Raw genomic sequence first — 21,401 nt, 5'->3', positions numbered from 1 at the left:
GCTTCTGGGACAAAACATGGTCACACTTCTGATGTCCATTTACAAAAGTACAGCTATGTTACAATAAAGAAAAGCTAATATAGCTTTCATCTAAACTAAACATATCTTAGTAACCCTGATACAGAAAAGTAATTTACTAATGACTGTTTAAAAAAATTACTCAACAAATTGTTTCAATCTAGAATTATAATTATCAGAAATTACTAATGAACATGATACAAGACAATACACATCAACTATCTGAAACCACATTAATATACTTGGAGCTCCAAAATTTGCTATTTTCACAGACTTGAAGTGTCATGAGGTGCTGGCAGTCTTGCGACTTTCCCGTTCTGCTTCCCATTCGCTTTTAGATATCTCTCCAGAATCAGCGATAAGAACTTTTTTCCTAGGTTTCCCACTGTATGTTCCAGCTGCACCTTCTATTACGTACACAGTGTCCATCCCTTCTATCACTCTACCAAATACCACGTGCTCCCCATCTAACCTGAAAAAATTACATAAAAATTTAAAACCAAGCATAGAGTACATGAATGCAGGTTTATCATTCGCCATGCCTGATAAGCGATAAATTCACTATTATATCTTTCCTTTTAGCCTTGAAACATTGATATAACTGTACACATGTCCATCACTCCATGGCATTTCTTACTATGATTTAAAGAGTAAAATTAACAATGAACATGCCCAAATCTTTCATGCAGAGGTTTTAATCTCACAGAATACTCAGAAAAAGAGGTGGAGAAGAAACAATGAAAGAAATAATGGCAGAATGTTTTTTGCAGTTACAAAAATAATGTCGTGGCCTCCTCAAGGACTCATCTAAGATGACTATTAGCTAATATTTATGTTACGATTCTTCTCAACAGCTTACCAGCTGGCCTTTACTGTGGTGATAAAAAACTGAGAACCATTTGAATCAGGTCCTGGGTTTACCATTGAGACAACACCTGCAAGAATTGTAACATCAGAAAGATGAGGACAACGGTACTGTGCGAAGAATCTTCTATAAACTGGAGCAGGCAATTCTACCTGGATGTGAATGCTTTATCTTAAAATTTTCATCTCGGAAGGTACCACCATATATAGATATGTTTCCACTTCCATTACCATATACGATGTCTCCACCTTGAATCATGAACCCTGGGATGATACGATGAAATGGGGTTCCTTTGTAATGGAGAGATTTCCCATTTGCATGCTTGCCCATCTCACCTGATTCCATATATATGTTAATTAATGCATGCAGAGAAAACAATTTGTAGATTCCGTACAATGCTGCATGTTCTCACAACAGTGCATGAGTTCTTTACCTGTACATAGAGCACGGAAGTTCTCTGCAAAATAACATGAAAACGCAAATTAGTTCTTTTTTCATGCAACTTGGTTAAAAAATTCTGCCAACAGTCTGTTAGTATTGTATTAAGCACCCCTCAAGCTATACAGTTTTTTGAAGTACACAGGATTAGGATCAGCTTATAAAGTAGCTGTCACGTAAGGTAGCGAGCATACCTGTGGTTTTGGGCACAACTTCACCATACAACCCAATGACAATTCTACCTGCAGATAGTCAAACATAAGTTTGCCATTCAGGTAAAGAGTTAAGATGATTGTATAATAAGTTTAAAACTACAAAGTACAAAATTGAGTACTACACATATTTAACAAAAGTTCAGCATTTAGATAAAGACACCTGTACACCAACCCTTATAAAAGTCTTTATACCATATAAGATACCGCGCCTAATAATTAAAAAGGAATATTTGCGGTAAAAATGCATTCCAGTATAACTTCACAACTTCATAAGATTCAATTCAAAAATGCACTCAGTGTTCAAAATCAAGAGGTCTTGGCTCAGTCAAATTTGTAGAGGGCCAATGAGCATGAACCAAAGCTCAGCAAAGGCCCATCAATCTAATTCAAGTCTCCGAAGAGCTCGGGTATGTTGAGCATAATTTTAATAAAAAATTACAGAAATGTTTGATATGACTTGTATGATTGTTAGGCTTGCATGCCAAGATAGTCTACGTTTCTTTTATTGGCTTAGTTCATTTGACTCTAATTGGGAAATTATGGCTGATAGCGAAGGCCATATAAAATTCCCATATTTCTATTTCTATTCCTGAAAGTGTGATCAACTGTGATTTGGTTAATTGTATATCTCTTTTTAATTGTAATATCCGGTCTATAAAATGGCTTGTGGAAAATAATAATGGGACATCTTTCTATTCATAAATTGGTGAGAGTAATCTCTTGGTTTTGTAAAGAGCTAAATTTGAACTTCTCAAAATTCTTCGTGGTGTTTACCATCAACTTATCAAAGGGGTTTCACCGCCAGGTGTGGCGTCTACTGAATCTGAGGTTCTTGTTTTCATGATAAACAACGAGTTAAGGTTAATTATCCAAAGTTCCTGTTTGTCGTAAGGAGTAACATCTACATCTTCAGAATAATTCTCAATTTGCTTTTAAGATTTAATATCATTGACTGGATTCTTATAAATATGGACAACTAGAACCACCATAAGCATTCATTTAGAGAATTTTAATTCAGCTCAGTTGTGACCGAGGAAAATATGCTACAAAACAATTGGCATGTAAACTGAGCTCTACTCCAGTAAAAACTAAAAAGTAATTATGTACAATATGGTAATGAAGAAACCATACCTACACGTTGCTTATCGACATCAACATCCAAAAATACTCTGTGGGTAATGTCATGTCGAACTTCCACCTCATCTTTTTGCTGATAACATTTAATGACTACTTTAGCATAAACTTAGCAAACATCGTAAGAAAAGGACAACTGATTAAACAGCTAAAAACATTTTAGGTAATGTCACAAACTTATTACATCTGACAACAAAAAAACAGACTCTATGCTGTCTTTCTGTAAAAAACACAAATGCCGCATAACCAACAAACACGACTCTTAAATCATAGTATGGAAGACAAGTGACAATCTTGTACAAAAGATAAGAAAACCACCCCAGAACCGAAGAAGCAACATAAAATTAGAATGTTGACTGAAAGAGGTGCGCAAATTGCAACTGTGAACTAAATTTGCAACTCCAGTCGGTCACCTGGAACCTAACTGTGAAAATGATTATTCTTAGACTGAAAAATTGATAAAGGCAATAATGAAAGATAAACTTGCGCGAAAATTTTTACACATGCAGACTGCAAAATGGGAATAAAAACACAATGAAGCAGAGCAGAAATGAATATATTAAGTATATCTCACAACTCCTTTTATCTTATAAAGACAATTTGTACTAGTTAAATTAATTATTAGGGAATGTTTAAGTTATAGTATGAGAATAATGAAAGGACTTGTTTCTTGTCTAAGATCTTACTTGTAGCTTACGTTCAAGGTTTTTCTCTCGCAAGGAGATACCACCTTTATTGTTAGAACACTTTGATTACAGGAATTAAGATTTTGTCTTGCCATTGGTTGCGATCCAACCAGAGTATTCTCTTATGCGGTTGAAAATCCTTGATGTTACAGTTGCGATTGAGTCACATTAAGATGAGTGGATTTTCTAAGGTTAATTGACCCACACTTGTCTTTTTATTGTTTTTCCCATTCTTTTAAATAACTTGTCCTGCAACAAGTAGAAGACCTCCTTGGGTATAAACTTTTATGCGCATATAGAAACGTGCAGATTGCCACACATTTCTTAAGTTACAGTCGGAAACTCACTAGCAAACCATAAACAGTTCTTGTAGCATAAATATGGCATCGTATGGAATTATGAGTAGTGATTATATTAATCCAGGTCATCTTCCCTAGGTTATATGATGTACTCAGAAAAATGATCGTTTTCATAAACAAGGAAAAACGGATTAAAAGAGTTCTCTGCACTCCGCATTAATACTCTCGATAGTTACCAGTGCTTGACACTACATGAGTGGTAGCTCAGCTTCGCACTCAAAACTTCTATACTAACTGAAAAAGATTATTCCTCAAATATTCATAAAAACCCATTTAATTAATGACATTTCAAGGTACAAAATATAGCAGCTAACTGTTTAATTCATATTTCTATATAAACCCCCTCCTTTCATGATTGAAAGAAATTCATCAGGATCCAAAAGCACAGAAGAAAAAATCATACTATCATGCTGAAAAGTTTTTTTTTTTTTTTTTTGCAGCATTACATAAGCAAAACAACAAAAAACAGACTCTATTTACATCTGACAACATAAAAACAGACTCTATGCTGTCTTTCTGTAAAAAACACAAATGCCGCATAACCAACAAACACGACTCTTAAATCATAGTATGGAAGACAAGTGACAATCTTGTACAAAAGAAAAGAAAACCACCCCAGAACCGAAGAAGCAACATAAAATTAGAATGTTGACTGAAAGAGGTGCGCAAATTGCAACTGTGAACTAAATTTGCAACTCCAGTCGGTCACCTGGAACCTAACTGTGAAAATGATTATTCTTAGACTGAAAATTGATATAGGCAATAATGAAAGATAAACTTGCACGAAAATTTTCACACATACAGACTGCAAAATGGGAATAAAAAGGTAATGAAGCGGAGCAGAAATGAAAATATTAAGTATATCTCACAACTCCTTTTATCTTATAAAGACAATTTGTACTAGTTAAATTAATTTATTAGGGAATGTTTAAGTTATAGTATAAGAATAATGAAAGGACTTGTTTTCTTGTCTAAAATCTTACTTGTAGCTTACGTTCAAGGGTTTTCTCTACGCAAGGAGATACCACCTTTATTGTTAGAACACTTTGATTACAGAAATTAAGATTTTGTCTTGCCATTGGTTGCGATCCAACCAGAGTATTCTCTTATGCGGTTGAAAATCCTTGATGTTACTTACGGTTGCGATTGAGTCACATTAAGATGAGTGGATTTTCTAAGGTTAATTAACCCACACTTGTCTTTTTATTGTTTTTCCCATTCTTTTAAATAACTTGTCCTGCAACAAGGAGAAGACCTCCTTGGGTATAAACTTTTAAGCGCATATAGAAACGTGCAGATTGCCACACATTCTTTAAGTTACAGTCGGAAACTCACTAGCAAACCATAAACAGTTTGTGTAGCATAAATATGGCATCGTATGGAATTATGAGTAGTGATTAAATTCATCCAGGTCATCTTCCCTAGGTTATATGATATACTCAGAAAAATGATCGTTTTCAAAACAAGGAAAAACGGATTAAAAGAGTTCTCTGCACTCCGCTTTAATACTGAAAGTTACCAGTATTTGACACTACATGAGTGGTAGCTCAGCTTCGCACTCAAAACTTCTATACTAACTGAAAAAGATTATTCCTCGAATATTCATAAAAACCCATTTAATTAATGACATTTCAAGGTACAAAATATAGGAGCTAACTGTTTAATTCATATTTCTATATAAACCCCCTCCTTTCATGATTGAAAGAAATTCATCAGGATCCAAAAGCACAGAAGAAAAAATCATACTATCATGCTGAAAAGATTTTTTTTTTATTTTGCAGCAATACATAAGCAACCCCCCTCCCTCTCCTTCCCTTCTTTTCTGTACCCCCTAAATAGACACTGGATAAAATAGTGAACAATCAAACAGGACTACACAATTACACCATTTTTAGAAATCCTTGCATTTATTTGGTCCTCCTCCATGGTACAGCTTATTAATTCCACCCAAAATTCTCCACTGCCCTAACCAACTTCACCACTAATACTATCACCCATTTTAACCAGTTACCAGCTAACAAAATTACAGCACCAAAAGACCAAACATTATCAATGGCATCATCAAATTCACATATGTCATCAAGTAAGCTCACAAACAAAAACAATCAAACCAAATTTAAGAATGACCAGCATTCAAGCTCAGCATAACATCACAACCCTAAAACAACTCCAAAATCAAAATTCACAATCCACCAAACCCAATCAAAAAATCACATTTCAAGACAAACCCAGATCCAAAAATCAATTCTTGAACAACCCCAAATTAATCACATGTACAAAAACATAAAATAGACAGAACATCACCTGTTGAGAGAAGGGGAAGGCAAGAAAGATAAGGATGGTAGCAACAACAAAGATGAGAAGTGATCTTGGCTGCAACAACATAGAAGAGATCTGTCGATTCATATTCCACCCCTTGTCTAATTCTTGATCTTCTTCTTGTTTATTACTACTAGTATTAAACATTCAATTCAACTAATATATCTTCCTTCATCAACACACAAACACAACATGTATTATGATCAGTTGGGTGTTTGAGTAAGTGGGTGTGTGTCAGAAACTCAGAATATGTTATGTTATTGCTTGTATGTATAGATGTATGTATGCACTCTCTTCTCCGCTCCCAAGTGTTTGTCAGATGAACTAACCAAAAATAAATTAAGGACACGATATATTGCGACTTTTCTTTTTTCTTTTTGTAAACCGTTACAAATATTCGTGTCATTTTACCTGGTTTTGCTTTATTGAGATGGCCCAATAAGTGGCGTACTTGTCCGAACTCTCTGAACATGAATTGGCCCGATTTCTTTTTTTTTGTTGTTGCTAAATAATTGGCCCAATTTCTTGTGGTGCTAGATCTGGTGAAATAAAGCCCATTTGCCCATGTATGCATGACTATCCCTAAAATATACTAACTAATTCGTCCCATAATAAAGAAAAGAAAAACTAATTTAAGAATGACCAAAATTATGTGATAAAATTTTACTAATATAAATTATCTCTATATTAGATTAGCGATAAAGTAAAATAATAAATATCAATTAGTAATATAAGTATATATTTAAATTAAAATAATAAATATTTATCAAGTGAAATAAAAATGTAATTGAATCAAGGATTAAAAGAATATATAATTTCATGGAAAATGCGGATGTGGTTGATGATTGATTCTTATTAAATAATGTTTTGATATGACAAAATTATGATTAATGAAGAAAAAATCAATTAATTAGTTGTGGTATTAATTTTTTAACTAAATTTATATTTATATACATTATTAAATTAAAATTATGGGATACTTGATTGTCTAGGTTAGGGTCATCCCATAAAAATTATGATAAATTCATAAGTAATAAATTTTTAATTAAGTTTTAATCAACATTTTTTTTAAAATATGAGTATAAATTAACTTAAATTAATATATGAAATATGAGAAGACTAATTAATTCATCCATGAATTATAAATCATCTATGTTTGAGGTTCCTAGACTAGAAAATCCATTTTTTTTAAAATTTAAACTTTCATAAAATCTGACTCTAAGTCTTCTGTCAAAATTTGTCTGACGGTCGTTAGTCGATGCTGACGTGAAATTTAAAAAAATGAAAAAAAAATAATTAAAAATGTGAAAAATTAAATCTTCACAATTTGAAATAAAATTTTGATATGTTAATATTTGTTGTGAGTGATTATAAAAACACGAGTGATGAAAATTTTCGATTTTGAGTTTACTAACGTGTAAAAATTTTTGATTTTGAATTTTCACGTTATCATCGACAAACATTGACTTTTGCACTTGAATCAGATTTTTTAAAATTTTAGATATCAAAAAGTTAAGAATTTTAGTTTAGAAACCCAAACCCCTATAGTTCAGTGATGAGTGAATTAATTTTCTCTAAAAAATATTGTTTTGTCATATAAAAATATTTTTTTAATCAAAAATTTAAAAACATATAATTTCACAGAAAAAGCGGAGGATCCATCGTTATTGAATAATGTTTAATATAGAAAGAAATATAATTAATGAAAACAAAGATGAATTAATTAGTTATTGAGGTGGTTTTGATTGCGAGTAAATTATATCAATTGATTAAGTAAATTATATACTAAAAAATATATTGATTAATTTGTATGTGGTTAACATTTTAGTTAAAATTTTAATAGAAGGAAAACTAAGAATTAAATATTATTAGTGTAAAAGTTAGGGTGACTTTTACTTTCAGATTGTTTAAATGCATATTGTGGTGAACTAATATATTATAATAAAAATTAAAAATAATACATCCATATTTATTATCATTTAGCCAATTATCTTTAGAGCATCTCAATGAGATTGGATATAGTTGTTGACTAAATAGACATTTGTCACATTACGTCAAACTTGTTAAATTTTTAACATTCGATCTTGGTCCGCAGTTATAATCAACCTCGTCAGAATTGCTCTTAGTAGACAATAATTTAAAAAAAGTATGTTATTAATTTTTTTATATTGATATAAATTGTATATTATAATTTAATATAATAATAAATGATGTGTAGTTTTACTACAAATGTGACATTTAAGATTCGACAAATATAGTCTTCAATGTGCCGTTAACTAAAATTATAAAAAAAAAAAGAGCGTAATTTTTTGAAACGATTAACTGTATTTTTCATTTTGATACTTCAAAACTCAGCCTTTAAGACTTTAGCTAAGGTGTATTTTTCATTTTGGTATTTCAAACTCACCCTTTAAGACTTTAGCTAAGGCTCTTCTCATGGTCCAAGATGTTCTAACCCGTCATCTTCAAATGTGCTCTTATTTCTTTTCAATAATAATTGAATGATGATCGACTGATCGTTTCAAGCCGACTATTGATAATCTGATATTACTGCCAATTGGTGGGCTGATCCACGAATATGAGAATGACAAAGGAAAGGACATGCAACTTGTCCCACAATCTACAAAATGGAATATATACACTCCTCCGCTAACATCGACTTCTCTGGTCATCTTTCCATGAACATTTTCATATCTACACAAGATTGCTAACACTGAACAGCGTGGTTAAAAACTGTAACATGTATGTATGTTGCTCAAGTTGGAAGTTCCGTACACTTTTCATACACTAGTACTCCCTCCGTCCCAATGAATTATATACATTGAGATTGGACACAGAAACCAAGAAAAAGTGTAAAAAAATACTCCCTCCGTCCCACAATACATGTCACTTTGACTTTTTTCACGTAATTTGAGGTGCAAATAAAACATATGTCTATATATTATTTTTCAGATTTTCTTTTTCTGAATAAAAATATGGATGTTATACTTTTATTCAGAAAAAGAAATTTTGAAAAATAATGTATAGAAGTATGTTTTATTTGCACATCAAATTACGTGCAAAAAGTCAAAGTGACATGTATTTTGGGACGGAGGGAGTACTAAAATTAGATGGAAAGTGGTTAAGTAGTGGGATCCATATATTTTTTAATAATAGATTTGAGATGGTAGAAGAAAGTAGTTGGTGTAATAGTATTTTTATTATTATAAAATGACGATAATGGGAGAATATAATGGATGTAGTAGTGTTTTATATTATAAAAAATTATTATTTTGAGAGAATGTATAGGCATTGCGACATTTCAAAAAGAAAACTACGTACGTATGGTATATGCTCGTTGGATAGGACTTAAGATAGGGCTCCACAAACAATTCGCATCAACGGTTTAAAATAAATTTGGAAAAAGATATTTTGGGGTTTTGATTTCGTGTAATTTAAAGCACATGTTACGATCTGCAGATGATCTGTAAGTTGGTGTATGATCGCTGTCAACTTGAAAAAAACTCAAAGTCAGTACAGGCTGTATGAGAATGGGCGCACCGTACTGTTATGATAAGCGGTTCCACTTTTTCTTGTTTCTATCTCCTCTCCTTTATCCTCCAACATAATTTCATTTAGGTTTTCGTACATTACTTCAATTTTTTCCGTTAATTTTTGTCATGTTTGTCTAACACACATTTTTTATTGTTAATATTTTTAATTTTATATTAGTAACGAATTTAAAAATTTTATTGAATTAAATTATTCATGAATACGAATTCAACAATATCACTCACGACTATATTTAGTCTTATAAATTAGACATAAATTAATAATTTATCTCATGTTATAAATAATCCCAACATATCAAACGAGAAAAATAAAAAAAAGTGGAGGGAGTAGTATATTATTTTTGCCTTTCCCACCTCCCAGTACTTGAATAACCTAAAATCTGTAGCTGTACTTTTCTTTTCTTAATTCTTTCATAATTCTACATGAGCATCTAAACTCTTTTTTAAAAAGAAAATATGTCGGATTCTCCCTAATTTTGAGGTTTTGGAAAATCAGAATCAAATTTTACGATGATTTCGTAAGCCAAATAGAAAATTTTAGTAATCATATTAGAGCTGATCATCAAAACAAGTTCTACCCTCCTATATTGATTTCTTTTAGTTTTGGATACTTTCAATTTTCGAATTTAACAAAATGAACAAATTAAGTTCATTGATAGTTGGACTCAAATTTGCAATAAGTGATCTACTTCGTTGTTGACAAAATGAACACAATTTTCTTAATTCCAATCGATTAGGCGATTAGACTTGTTGTGATGTTTCTTTTCAATAATATAAAATTTTATTTTAACATCACAATCACTTTTTGATGCTAAAACTTGTCAATAACTATACGTATTTGGACACTATCATCGGCCATGCTCGAAATAAGCTAGTATAAATTGATGAGTTTCTTTGTAAAGTAGGATTTCCGCTGTCTTTTCGTAGACACTTTGATATTTTACACATATCTTTTTGTTAATTAATCGGATGATAAAAATTAATATTCTTAATTGATATTTTTCGTTAATTAAAAGTTTAGTTATATATATTATTCAGAAAAAGGTTTTTTCCCATAAAAAACTTAAAAATATGTGTTAAAAACCTAATATCTAAACTTATAAAGGTATAATCACTGACTAGTCTTCTGTTTTCAATTTGTTCATTTTGCCCAAGTTGATATTCTTTTATGAAAAAAAAAAAGGACGCATGTGATTAGACCTGGCAATTTGGCACACGACACGAAAACACGACACGAACACAACACGAAAAGTTCGGGTTTGGTTTTCAATATTCGGTACACGAACACGAAAGTACACGAACACGAAAATACACGTTGAATTTAGTGTCGGGTCCGGGTTTTCATTTTATATACACGAAAGTACACGATATATATATATATCTATATATATATATTTAAAAAAATAAGTATATGTTCGTGTAAAAATATATATATTTATATATATATAATATATATACATGTACAATTTTGTACACAATTGTATACATATATAAAGATTTAATATATATTTCACTATATAATACATAAAAATGCATATATTTCATTAAATAATACATAAAAATGTATTTTTTTTAATATATTTTAATTAAATTTAATTATTATATTTACATTAAATGTACACGAAAACTACACAAAAACTACACGACACGTTTCGAAACGGGTACGGATTTGAGATTAGGTACACGAATTCGAAACGGGTCGGGTACGGGTTTCACCTCCAAGTACACGAAACGTGAAAGTACCCGACACGGAAGTACACGACACGCCACGATTGCCAGGTCTACATGTGATATAGACGGTCAACGAATCCCAGTCAACATCCAAAGTAGGGCGAATTTAATATTAAATTATAATATGTGTTAAGTAACATAAAATTTCTCTTAAACAATAGAGATAGCATGTACTTAATATTAATAAAAGTGGAAACAATATAACTTTAATTTATCTTTATAAATCATAAGTAGTGTATTATATTAACAACAAAAGTTGAAGGGGATTAACGTGACCACATATTATGGAGTAAAATGGTGGACAAGTGCTGATGAAGAAATGATAAGATTGGGCATAAACATGAGATCTATTATGAGGCCGTACTTGAAACACCCTCTGCGAAACCCAAAGGTAAATATACTACTACTCCTAGCCATGTTTCATTTTCATCAACTTGTTGGATTTCATGTTCCCCTGGCCGCTACTTAGAACCTGCCTATGTCACAATCCGCACACGCATTTTTTACAAATATTCGTTTAATTAATCGGACTGTTATATTTTTAGGAAATCTGATATTCTTTTCGGAAACTTTTATACAATGAAAATACATGCATGTGGGATATTTGTGACGCGATGATGATTTTAAATTTAATTGTGAAAATATATAATTATTCTCTTTTCATGTACAATATTTTTCTTTGAAGGTATTTTACCAAAATTACATGTGTAACATTTTTTTAAAATTAGTTTCCGAAAACCAGTGACTATTTCAATACCTGACTTGTTTAGTTAAAAATACTTAACTTCTTAGGTAAGCAACAGGCATGCAAAACAATATCTCCAGGGAAGAACTGAACCTGAAACGAACAAAACAAGGCATGGGGGCATGCGTAACTTGTAAACAAATATTATAGTTATCAGAATATTTAACAATTGAAAGATTTGTTTCCCTAAAAAGTATTTTTTTTTTGGGCGAAAGAGACTAGACAATTTTCTAACATAATGTAGCATAGCTGATCTTAGAAATCTTAATTACTTTCCTTTTTTTTAATATAAAGAAGAGGAAGAAAAAAGGAGTTCGATCAGATATCCTAAATTATTTTGTTAAAATTTTATTTTAACCACATGACATGAATGACGTGTCCATATGAGATGATTTGATTGGTAAAATTAATATGAACGAAGGAGGTCAATTTTTATTTATTGTTAATATTTTCATTAATATATATATATTATTAAATATTTAACATTTTCCAAAAACCAAACTGCAACTTGAGAGGTGAGTGAAGAAAGTGACGGGTGTAATCGACAAATACCGCAATTTCGCAGCAAACATTAAAGTAATACTGAACCTAATTTCTCAACAACCAAAACGAAGTGTGCCTCTATCGTTAATTGTCTGTGTGTGCTATTGGTACCGCAAAACAAAGAGTTATGGGTCCCTGTGTGTGACAGGTTGTAAAGTTTTCATGTTAAAATAAAAGGATGTACAATTTCGTACGTCTCTCTTTTTTAGTTGTGCTCATGGGCTATTATTAACTTATTTGCACAAGCGTATTCTTCAATCAAAATTTTATTTAGATCACAATTTTTTTAGGACCTCTTTGTAGCATCAAGTAAAAAAGGAAAATGCTTGGTATATGTATCACTGTGTACAAAATTTTCTACATAATGATATGTGGTGGATTTTAATTAGAATAGACCAATGTGTTTACATCAACAATCCATTGAAACTCACCACATCAATTGCCACACGTATGTATAAATTTTTTGTACACAATTATGTGCACATAGCACTACTCTCTGAAAAAAGTTGATGGATTGTTACTTTTAGTAAAAGAAAAATTGACAATCATTTCATAATCGTTATGATTTGATCGATTTCTGGAGATTTATAAGTAAAATTTTACATCATTTATTATCATATTAAATATTAGAATTTTTTTATAAAAAAAGTTTAAAAAATAAACAATGAATATACTTAAAATTAAGTGTACTAACTCGGAATAAAAATATTTACAAATTCGTATACATCATGAATAGCTTGCTACAAATACATTACCTAGCAAAAAAAATAAAAAATTGCTACAAATACACATACACAATGAACCAGTCCTGACTCCTGAAGTGCGCATCACAAGGGCTCATAATCATGATACTAGGGATGGTAACCGCCTCGAGCTTATCGATATACTTGTACAAAGCCGAAGCGAGAAGTGTGTGGATGGCGCCTCTCGGACAGCTCTATTTTATTTTTCTAAATTTTCAAAATTTTTGGATGAAAAATATCATAAATAAAAAATAATTTTTTTAATTTTGGATATATTAGAAGCAAGTTTCAGAACTACCTTTTTCCAAAATATCAAAAAAAAAATCTATCTATTTTTTTTAGTGTCGAAATTATTGAAAGAAAGTTTCAAATTGTGATCTGATTTTAAAAATATCAAAAATAAAAATTATTTTTTTCAGTTTGAAGAAAGTTTCAAAACTACCTTTTTCAATATATTAAAAATAAAAACTAACCACCTTAATAAATATCAAATCAGAACTTGAAACTTCTTTTCACTTTTTTTTAATACTGAAAACTCGAACTGCGTTTAAGCATCTACAACGGTGTTGACTAAATTGGATCCGTAAGACATTATGTAAAATCTGCTGAATCTGTAAGACAATTTGCTTCAATGGTATTGACTATATTGATCGACTGTAATTTAAAAATAGTATGTTATTAATATTATAGATTATTAAAATAGAATATATCAGTTTAATATGGTAATAAATGATGTGCAATCTTTTCTACAGATTTCTTACAGATTTGGAGAGGCTCGACAAATTTAGCCATATGAGTTAGCTACAATTATAACCAACAGCTGGATATGATCAGAGTATGAAGTTTTTGAGAGATTGACTCAATTTTTTATTTTTAATATGTCGGTTTTCAATGTTTGGAGATGTTTTTGTTGTCGTCAAGGGAATAATTTAATTTTAATAAGTATGCAAATTATGGTAAAGTCAATAAGATCTCATCCCACTCGTTGCTCGGTAAAAGTAAAGGAGAAAAGGGAAGGCATCAGGCTTAGCTAGCCCACCAATTTTGTTGTTAAAACCACTATTGTCGCAGCCCACAAATTGACACTATTATAAATATCCCCACAAATCGCCCCTTTTGAACCATAATTTCTTCCCTCCCTAAGACCCTAACTAACACAACCACCACAACACACTTCTTGATTTTCCGATGGCTTTTAAATATTCTCCGGCATCTCCCGCCGGAAAATGGCTAGGCTTCGTTACCGCCGTTTGGGTCCAAGCCATCTCAGGCAACAACTACACATTCTCCAACTACTCTGACGCTCTCAAGTCACTCATGTCATTAACTCAGCTGGAGCTAAACAATCTCTCCGTTGCTAAAGACGTCGGAAAAGCGTTTGGAATACTCGCCGGACTTGGCTCCGACCGCCTGTCACCGCCAGTGTTGCTTCTCATTGGGTCTCTTATGGGCCTTGTTGGGTATGGGGCTCAATGGCTTGTCATTAGTGGACGCATTCTGCCTCTTCCTTATTGGGCGGTAAGTTCTTCTTTTTCCTTATAATGTGTCGATGACATACGATTATCAGGGACCGAGACCCGAGCTTCTTTTGCATGTATAAAATAGTTATTGATTTGTTTATATTCCCATACTGCACTCTGACATGGGGGTTTTAAAGGAATTTCTTGGTTATGTCATGTCATCCCATAATAATGCTTCACATTTTTCTAAGATGAGGGACTATGGATGTGCATCCGCGTGGCTCGAGTACAAACTAATTTATCGATTTTTTTTTAAAAAAATGTTACTTATCGTGCGTTCGAATTCAACTATGAATGAAACTTGAATAATGATTTTGTTTTATATATATCTACATAGTGAATCTTGCATGTTTGTATAATATCTGAGTTTCTTAGATGGATTGTCATATAAGCTAATTTTAGATGTTGAAGAAAGTGTAGTTTAAGCTACAGAATTTTTGATGCACGACATTCTATTTTTGCTAGATCTTAGACCTGCATATGTGTTTTCATTACTTTAATAAACAAAAATCTACTGTAAAATCTGTCTGGTGAATTCTTTATTACAGCAGCATATGGGATTTATATGCAGCTCCAATAGATTAGATTTTGCTTTAAAAGCCTTTCCTTCTTGTTGTTAATTGATTTACTTGATTGATTGCAGATGTGTGTATTTCTGTGTATGGGAGGAAACAGCACAACTTGGATGAACACTGCAATTCTGGTTACATGTATTCGGAACTTTAGGAAAACGAGGGGTCCAGTTACGGGAATTCTTAAAGGCTATGTTGGATTAAGCACAGCTATATTCACAGATTTATGTGCTTCATTATTCTCAGATGATCCTGCAACTTTTGTTCTAATGCTTGCAATTATTCCTTTTGTTGTCTGCTTGACTGCCATTCTATTCCTTCGCGAAATTCCACCATCTTCCACTTCGAAAGAAGATAAACAGGAAGTGAAATTTTTTGGAATTTTCAATGTTGTTGCTGTGATAATAGCTCTTTATCTGCTTGCTTTTGATGTTAGTGGTCCACATGGAAGCATGTTATCCCAAGCATTTGCTATCATACTTCTCATTCTTATAGCCTCACCTTTATGTGTTCCCGTGTACCTTATGTTACAAAATTCAATCCGGTCTAACGATTCAACAATTTCAAACACTGAAAATAATGTGACTGAGCCGCTTTTAGTGCAAGAGAAGGCAGAGGTAGAGAGAACGCCGGAGACAACTGTGGCAGAGGTGGTTGTGGAGGAGGAGACTGAGAAAATCCAGCCAGTGATTGGAGAAGAGCACACTATAATGGAGGCATTAAAGACGGTTGATTTCTGGATATTATTTTCTTCATTTTTGTGTGGAGTAGGGACTGGCTTGGCAGTGATAAATAACATGGGACAGATGGGACTGGCTCTTGGATACGCTGATGTCTCGATGTTTGTTTCGCTTACTAGCATCTGGGGATTTTTCGGGCGGATTCTTTCTGGTTCAGTTTCAGAGTACTTCATCAAGTAAGTTAACTCCCTCCCGAAGGTTTCTTCTTTAGAAGCTGCTGAAAGTTACATAATTACCTTAACATGACTTTAAAATTAACCATACAAAAGTATGAGCTACTATTGTTAATTTTTTATCATAATTACTTTACACGTTTAATGTTTAGACAAACATGATGCATGCAGCAATTAAGATTTAGGCTTTGCTAAAATCTTCATATCTGAAGTTGGTTTAGACGACCTTTTCCTTAGCAGGCAAGCACTTCAATTTGTCTATCGTTTAATTTGTAATTTAGCAAGGAACTTTCTAAGAATGTGCTTGGAACCACTTGAGGATACAAAGTGTGCTTGTCTAATATCCCACTCCGAATTTTATTTCTAGAAAAAGGTATGAAATAAAGGTCAATGACCTACTTTCCTTGATATTTTCTCTAAAACAAAAGCAAGAGATGCCCTTTTCATTGGCATCCATAGAATATATGTGTCGGTGAGAGGAACAAAAATATGCCACTAAAAAATAGTCTTTGTAATTAAAAAAAGAATAGTCTTTGTTTTGCACTTTGTACATCGGAGGTCAATGATGTGGGCAAGCTTGATCCACTTGATGCCTTGATGGAGATAAGGGAGAAGGGACCACCTTGTTGTGCATCAATTTCATCGTTCTATTCTTTAGCATGCTTTTTAAGTCTGAAGATTTTGTACCATACATTACAAAGTAGTTGGTAGGATCACCTAATTAATTAAGTACTAGTTTCTTTGAAGAAATTAGTTAAGTTCTTTATATCTAGTTAAGTGTGCTGAAATGGTCAGTGAAATGAATAGTTTTAGGTTATACAAGTAAATGTTGCCTTTAGTGTGAGTCATTCCTGAGATTTACGAGCCATGTGCTAGGGGATCACTACTTCACATTTCTACGGTGAATTATTGAAAAAATGGACCAGAGGCTTATTGGTATGGTCTAAAGACCAGTAACATTTAAGTAATGCCTGTCACATAAGATCCGAAATCAATCGATGTAGTTAGTTTTTATTGCCATATAGCTTTATATTAATTGTTTTGACTAGTTCACTGATAGCAAACCTGTAACCACTACTTGTTACTATTTGCAGGAAAGCTGGAACACCAAGGCCTATCTGGAATGCAGCTTCTCAAATTTTAATGTGTGTAGGATACATTTTGATGGCTATGGCTTTGCCAGGTTCTCTTTATGTTGGCTCAATTGTAGTAGGAGTATGTTACGGAGTCCGCCTGGCTATCACAGTTCCTACTGCTTCAGAGCTGTTTGGGCTGAAGTACTATGGTCTGATCTACAATATCCTAATCCTCAACCTTCCGCTTGGCTCTTTTCTGTTCTCCGGAATGCTTGCTGGTTTCTTGTATGATTCACAGGCTACACCTACTGCTGGAGGCGGAAACACATGCATAGGGGCTCACTGTTACAGGCTAGTGTTTATTGTCATGGCCATAACATGCGTTATTGGATTTGGTTTAGATGTTTTACTCACTTTTAGAACAAAAAGTGTCTATTCGAAGATTTATACTAGCAAGAAGGGGAAGAAGTCAGTGACCTTATCTTAGTGGCCATCGTGAGTGTCCAGTCATCCACAATCTACATTCAAGCATATGCAGGACTGATCGGAGATTTTTCCAATGATGTCCTTTTTTGCTTCGTTAGCTGTTTAGTTATTGTTTGTTGTTCAACTATTTATTATTTCGGATTTGATGGATCTCTTACACTTCTATCAGTATTTGTACTAGCATTATTTGGGTTTTATCATGAATGTAAAAAAGACAGTTGGATCTATTTTCTCTGATCAGTATGAACAATGTCCATTTTGCCGCTGATTATGCACATATGCCAACACACACAATTTCAGCCCGGGTCCTCAGAATATAAACAATGGGAGATGAATAAATACTCAGCAGATCATCATAATTAAAAACAATATGCTCTGTAGACTCTACTTATTTCACAGCTGAGAGTCTGTGCAATAGCGCCTCTCAGTTATTATAACCGAATTCATACAACAATACTCCTTTGTCAGCTTAGATCGACAGGCTAACAATTCAGATTAGGTACAAATGGTGAAGTTCTGCACTGACACAGGACTGGTAGCTATAAACGCTTTAAACTACTAAAACTTCTTTTCTCTCAGAAGTTCCTGAAATATACAATGATGTCCAAGATCACGAAGCGCAGCTGTCCAAGTCTTCCATAGGGTCCGGTTGTTCGGGATTTAAGCTCAAGGAGTACCTCTTTGATGTAAAAGACACCCGCAACCAAATGTCAAATAAAACCAACAGGGCCAACACAACTTGTTGTCACTCATCTACTGCCTTAATGTCACAGTTTCTTATTAGTAAGTGTATTGACTTTGACATATTTAATGGAGCTACCTGCATATCGGAACTGTTTTCAGCAAAGGTTCTCCTTCTCTTCATCTGTTTGATTGAAATTTGGCTTAATTAATCGCCATTTGGTCTACGAGGTGATCACTTTTACTGCAGATGTTCCATTTTATGATCATTCTGCTTTCACTTGGATAGCTTGTTTTTGTGTGCAACAAATCCAGTTGTAAGTTGTAACTGCCTGAAACTTTTCAGAAATTCTATCTTGTTTCTACTCGTTATTTTAGCATGTCAGCTATCAACAATCTTCTAATAAATTTACTGGAACAATGTTGGTAGCTTGAGTTTGTCTGTGAATTACAATTTACAGCAAACTGGTCCGAATCAATCCACATAAATCGGCTGGTTGGCAGTGATAATTTTCCGCCTTCAGTTTCATTTCAGAATCTTACAAGCTTTGCATCCACTGTTCCTCCAGTTATATTTCCGTTACTTGCACTTTTGATTCATCTATTTTGTCTTGAAAACAATAGACATGATCATAATAATGATTTCAGAGTTTCACCACAACTAGGACTCGATCATCAAGAGTTCACTCTCCACAAAAAGATGTAAACGAAAAGCTTGTCTTCAAGTACAATAACAATTTCATCTCTGCTGGAGAGTACGTAACAAATAAACTTCATGGTTTGGTTAGCATAATCAGATTTCATACTTTACTCCATTCATTCGAAGGTTGAATCCAAGACAACTGAGGTACCCTGAGTATGGCCTCATTCGGTTCAAAATTTAGATTCCAGTGACCTGACTTTCACTATCAACTCTCGGATTCAAAGCTTGACAACTAAAGATCATATACTTTTACTTTAGCAGGCTAATCCCTTAACAAGATTTTTTGTGGATTACGAATGGATGCAATGTCGACGAAACTTGTTATGATTGGAATTAATCTACCGGGGATGGCAATACTTCAAGGCTTAAGGGAACTTTACAATGTAACAAAATTTGGAACCACCTACAGTATCCCCTCTTCAGGGCCAATGTAGACAGATGAATAGAACAAACCATTTGGCTAAGTGAAGTTGATATCAGTCTTGATTTATAGTCAAGAAACTCAATAAGTAACATTTTAACCAACACAGAGACTTGGTAGAGTTCATTGCATTTGTCTCTGTTTTGTACTGCTAATAAAATCACGGATAGTTTGCTGCAACAATCACTTGAAAGGAACCGGACTCCTAATAGAATGGAAAACTGGGATAGTAGTACATAGCAAGACTGATAATGATTCATTGCATAGTTTGTTGTATTAGTAATATTTATTTGTGGGTTGGGTGAATACGGATTCATGTCATGAATATCTGATTCTATGCTGATGTGTTGAAGGCAACAGACTTAACTACATCTTCACCCAGCAAATTAAAGAGGGGACATAAATTTAAGTTGAAGCCATTAACAAGGCCCAATCTAATCAACTACTACTAACTGCACATAACTACCATTGCCAGTTGAAAGCAGAAACTATAAATACAAGCAAAGTCTTTCAATTCGGATCCCAAAGATTGAGTAGAGTAGACATTATTTTCTGTAAAAGTAAAAATATTAGTAGTATTTTTTTACTTTAACAGACCAAAGCTAAGCAAATTGCAATATGCAAAACGTAAATTGCTAAAAGGAAAGGTTAAAGCGGATGAGTGCAACAAATCATTGTTCATTCCTGACTGGTCTTAACTTTATTTATATCTTTATCGTAATCTATTTTTCCGTCACTGTGTGAATACGTAGTCGATTGCTTCACACTACGATGGCTTTGTGTAACTACCAAATTCTTTATAAACACTATAGTATCCTATTGTATTAAATCAATACTTTACTTAGAATATAACTTATCAGAAGATAAAAAGTGAAGATGAGCATCTGGAACTTTAATATTATGGACGATCAGAGAAGAAATGGTATATAAATCTGATGGTTGAATATATCTAACCTCAGGATAAATGTTACTGAGTATCTCCAACGGGGTTGACTATAATTGTTGGTGAAATTGGACCTGTGAAACATCATGTAAAATTTGCTCAACCTGTAAGACATTGTGATTCAATGATATTGGCTATATTGGTTGACTATAATTTAAAATTAGTATGTTATTAATATTTTAGATTGTTAAAATAGAATATATCAGTTCAATATGGTAACAAATGATGTGTAATATTCCTATAGATTTATTACAGACCTGTAGCGGATCGACAAATATAGTCATCCATAAGCGGTTGGCTAAAATTATACTCTAACAGATGAATGTGGTTGGAGTGGTATTTTTTCAACGGTTGGCTAATTTTTTTATATTTGGCATGTCAACTCATCTTTTAGCTAAGGATTTTGTATGGTTGGAGATGCTCTTAGTTGTTTAAATTAAAATATTCTTAACACTAGATTAGAATCACTGGTTAACTTTCTACTACCAATAAATTAATTGTTATTCGACCGTACTCGATTAGATTCCACTTTGTAGCAAGATAGTAGTTCTGCTTTGATCAACAAAGTCAAAAGACTTAAAATTTGGCAGCATGTAGGACCGAAAACTCATAATGGGTTTCGAATTCCCGGCCTGATGTCCCCTTTTTATAAATTTGTAGCCATTTGTAATATTCTGATTATTCAGCATGTTATTCGGTAATCAAATCACAGATTTAATATTGACATTAATGGAAAGTT

At 32.8% G+C, this 21,401-nt stretch overlaps 2 protein-coding genes across 2 annotated transcripts; one reads left to right on the top strand and one right to left on the bottom strand.

Annotated features, from left to right (window-relative positions):
* Positions 1–2: 2 nt before the first annotated feature.
* On the bottom strand, positions 3–6,412 carry LOC108194281 (peptidyl-prolyl cis-trans isomerase CYP21-1). The gene is made up of 7 exons (XM_017361256.2): positions 6,020–6,412; positions 2,668–2,746; positions 1,516–1,563; positions 1,317–1,340; positions 1,036–1,218; positions 878–953; positions 3–490 (listed from the first exon to the last, which is right to left on the bottom strand). The coding sequence occupies exons 1-7, from the start codon at positions 6,179–6,181 to the stop codon at positions 301–303; spliced, it is 762 nt and encodes a 253-aa protein (XP_017216745.1). The 5' UTR covers positions 6,182–6,412; the 3' UTR covers positions 3–300.
* Positions 6,413–14,433: 8,021 nt separating this feature from the next.
* On the top strand, positions 14,434–18,141 carry LOC108201159 (protein NUCLEAR FUSION DEFECTIVE 4). The gene is made up of 3 exons (XM_017369461.2): positions 14,434–14,865; positions 15,511–16,355; positions 17,447–18,141. The coding sequence occupies exons 1-3, from the start codon at positions 14,536–14,538 to the stop codon at positions 17,913–17,915; spliced, it is 1,644 nt and encodes a 547-aa protein (XP_017224950.1). The 5' UTR covers positions 14,434–14,535; the 3' UTR covers positions 17,916–18,141.
* The last annotated feature ends 3,260 nt before the right edge of the window (positions 18,142–21,401 follow it).

This window comes from Daucus carota, chromosome 1 (assembly GCF_001625215.2).
Source record: "Daucus carota subsp. sativus chromosome 1, DH1 v3.0, whole genome shotgun sequence".
Taxonomy (NCBI): domain Eukaryota; kingdom Viridiplantae; phylum Streptophyta; class Magnoliopsida; order Apiales; family Apiaceae; genus Daucus; species Daucus carota.
The sequence above is the reverse complement of the archived record's forward strand: the minus strand, read 5'-3'. Positions and strand labels throughout refer to the sequence as shown.

Bases quoted from the DNA above. Each gene is read 5' to 3' on its own strand.
- LOC108194281 (XM_017361256.2), bottom strand. From the start codon at position 6,181: ATGTTTAATACTAGTAGTAATAAACAAGAAGAAGATCAAGAATTAGAC. The intron at 2,747-6,019 runs GTGATGTTCTGT...AAATGTTATCAG, and splicing joins CCTTCCCCTTCTCTCAACAG to CAAAAAGATGAGGTGGAAGT. The intron at 1,341-1,515 runs GTATGCTCGCTA...GTTATTTTGCAG, and splicing joins AGTTGTGCCCAAAACCACAG to AGAACTTCCGTGCTCTATGT.
- LOC108201159 (XM_017369461.2), top strand. From the start codon at position 14,536: ATGGCTTTTAAATATTCTCCGGCATCTCCCGCCGGAAAATGGCTAGGC. The intron at 14,866-15,510 runs GTAAGTTCTTCT...GATTGATTGCAG, and splicing joins TGCCTCTTCCTTATTGGGCG to ATGTGTGTATTTCTGTGTAT. The intron at 16,356-17,446 runs GTAAGTTAACTC...TACTATTTGCAG, and splicing joins GTTTCAGAGTACTTCATCAA to GAAAGCTGGAACACCAAGGC.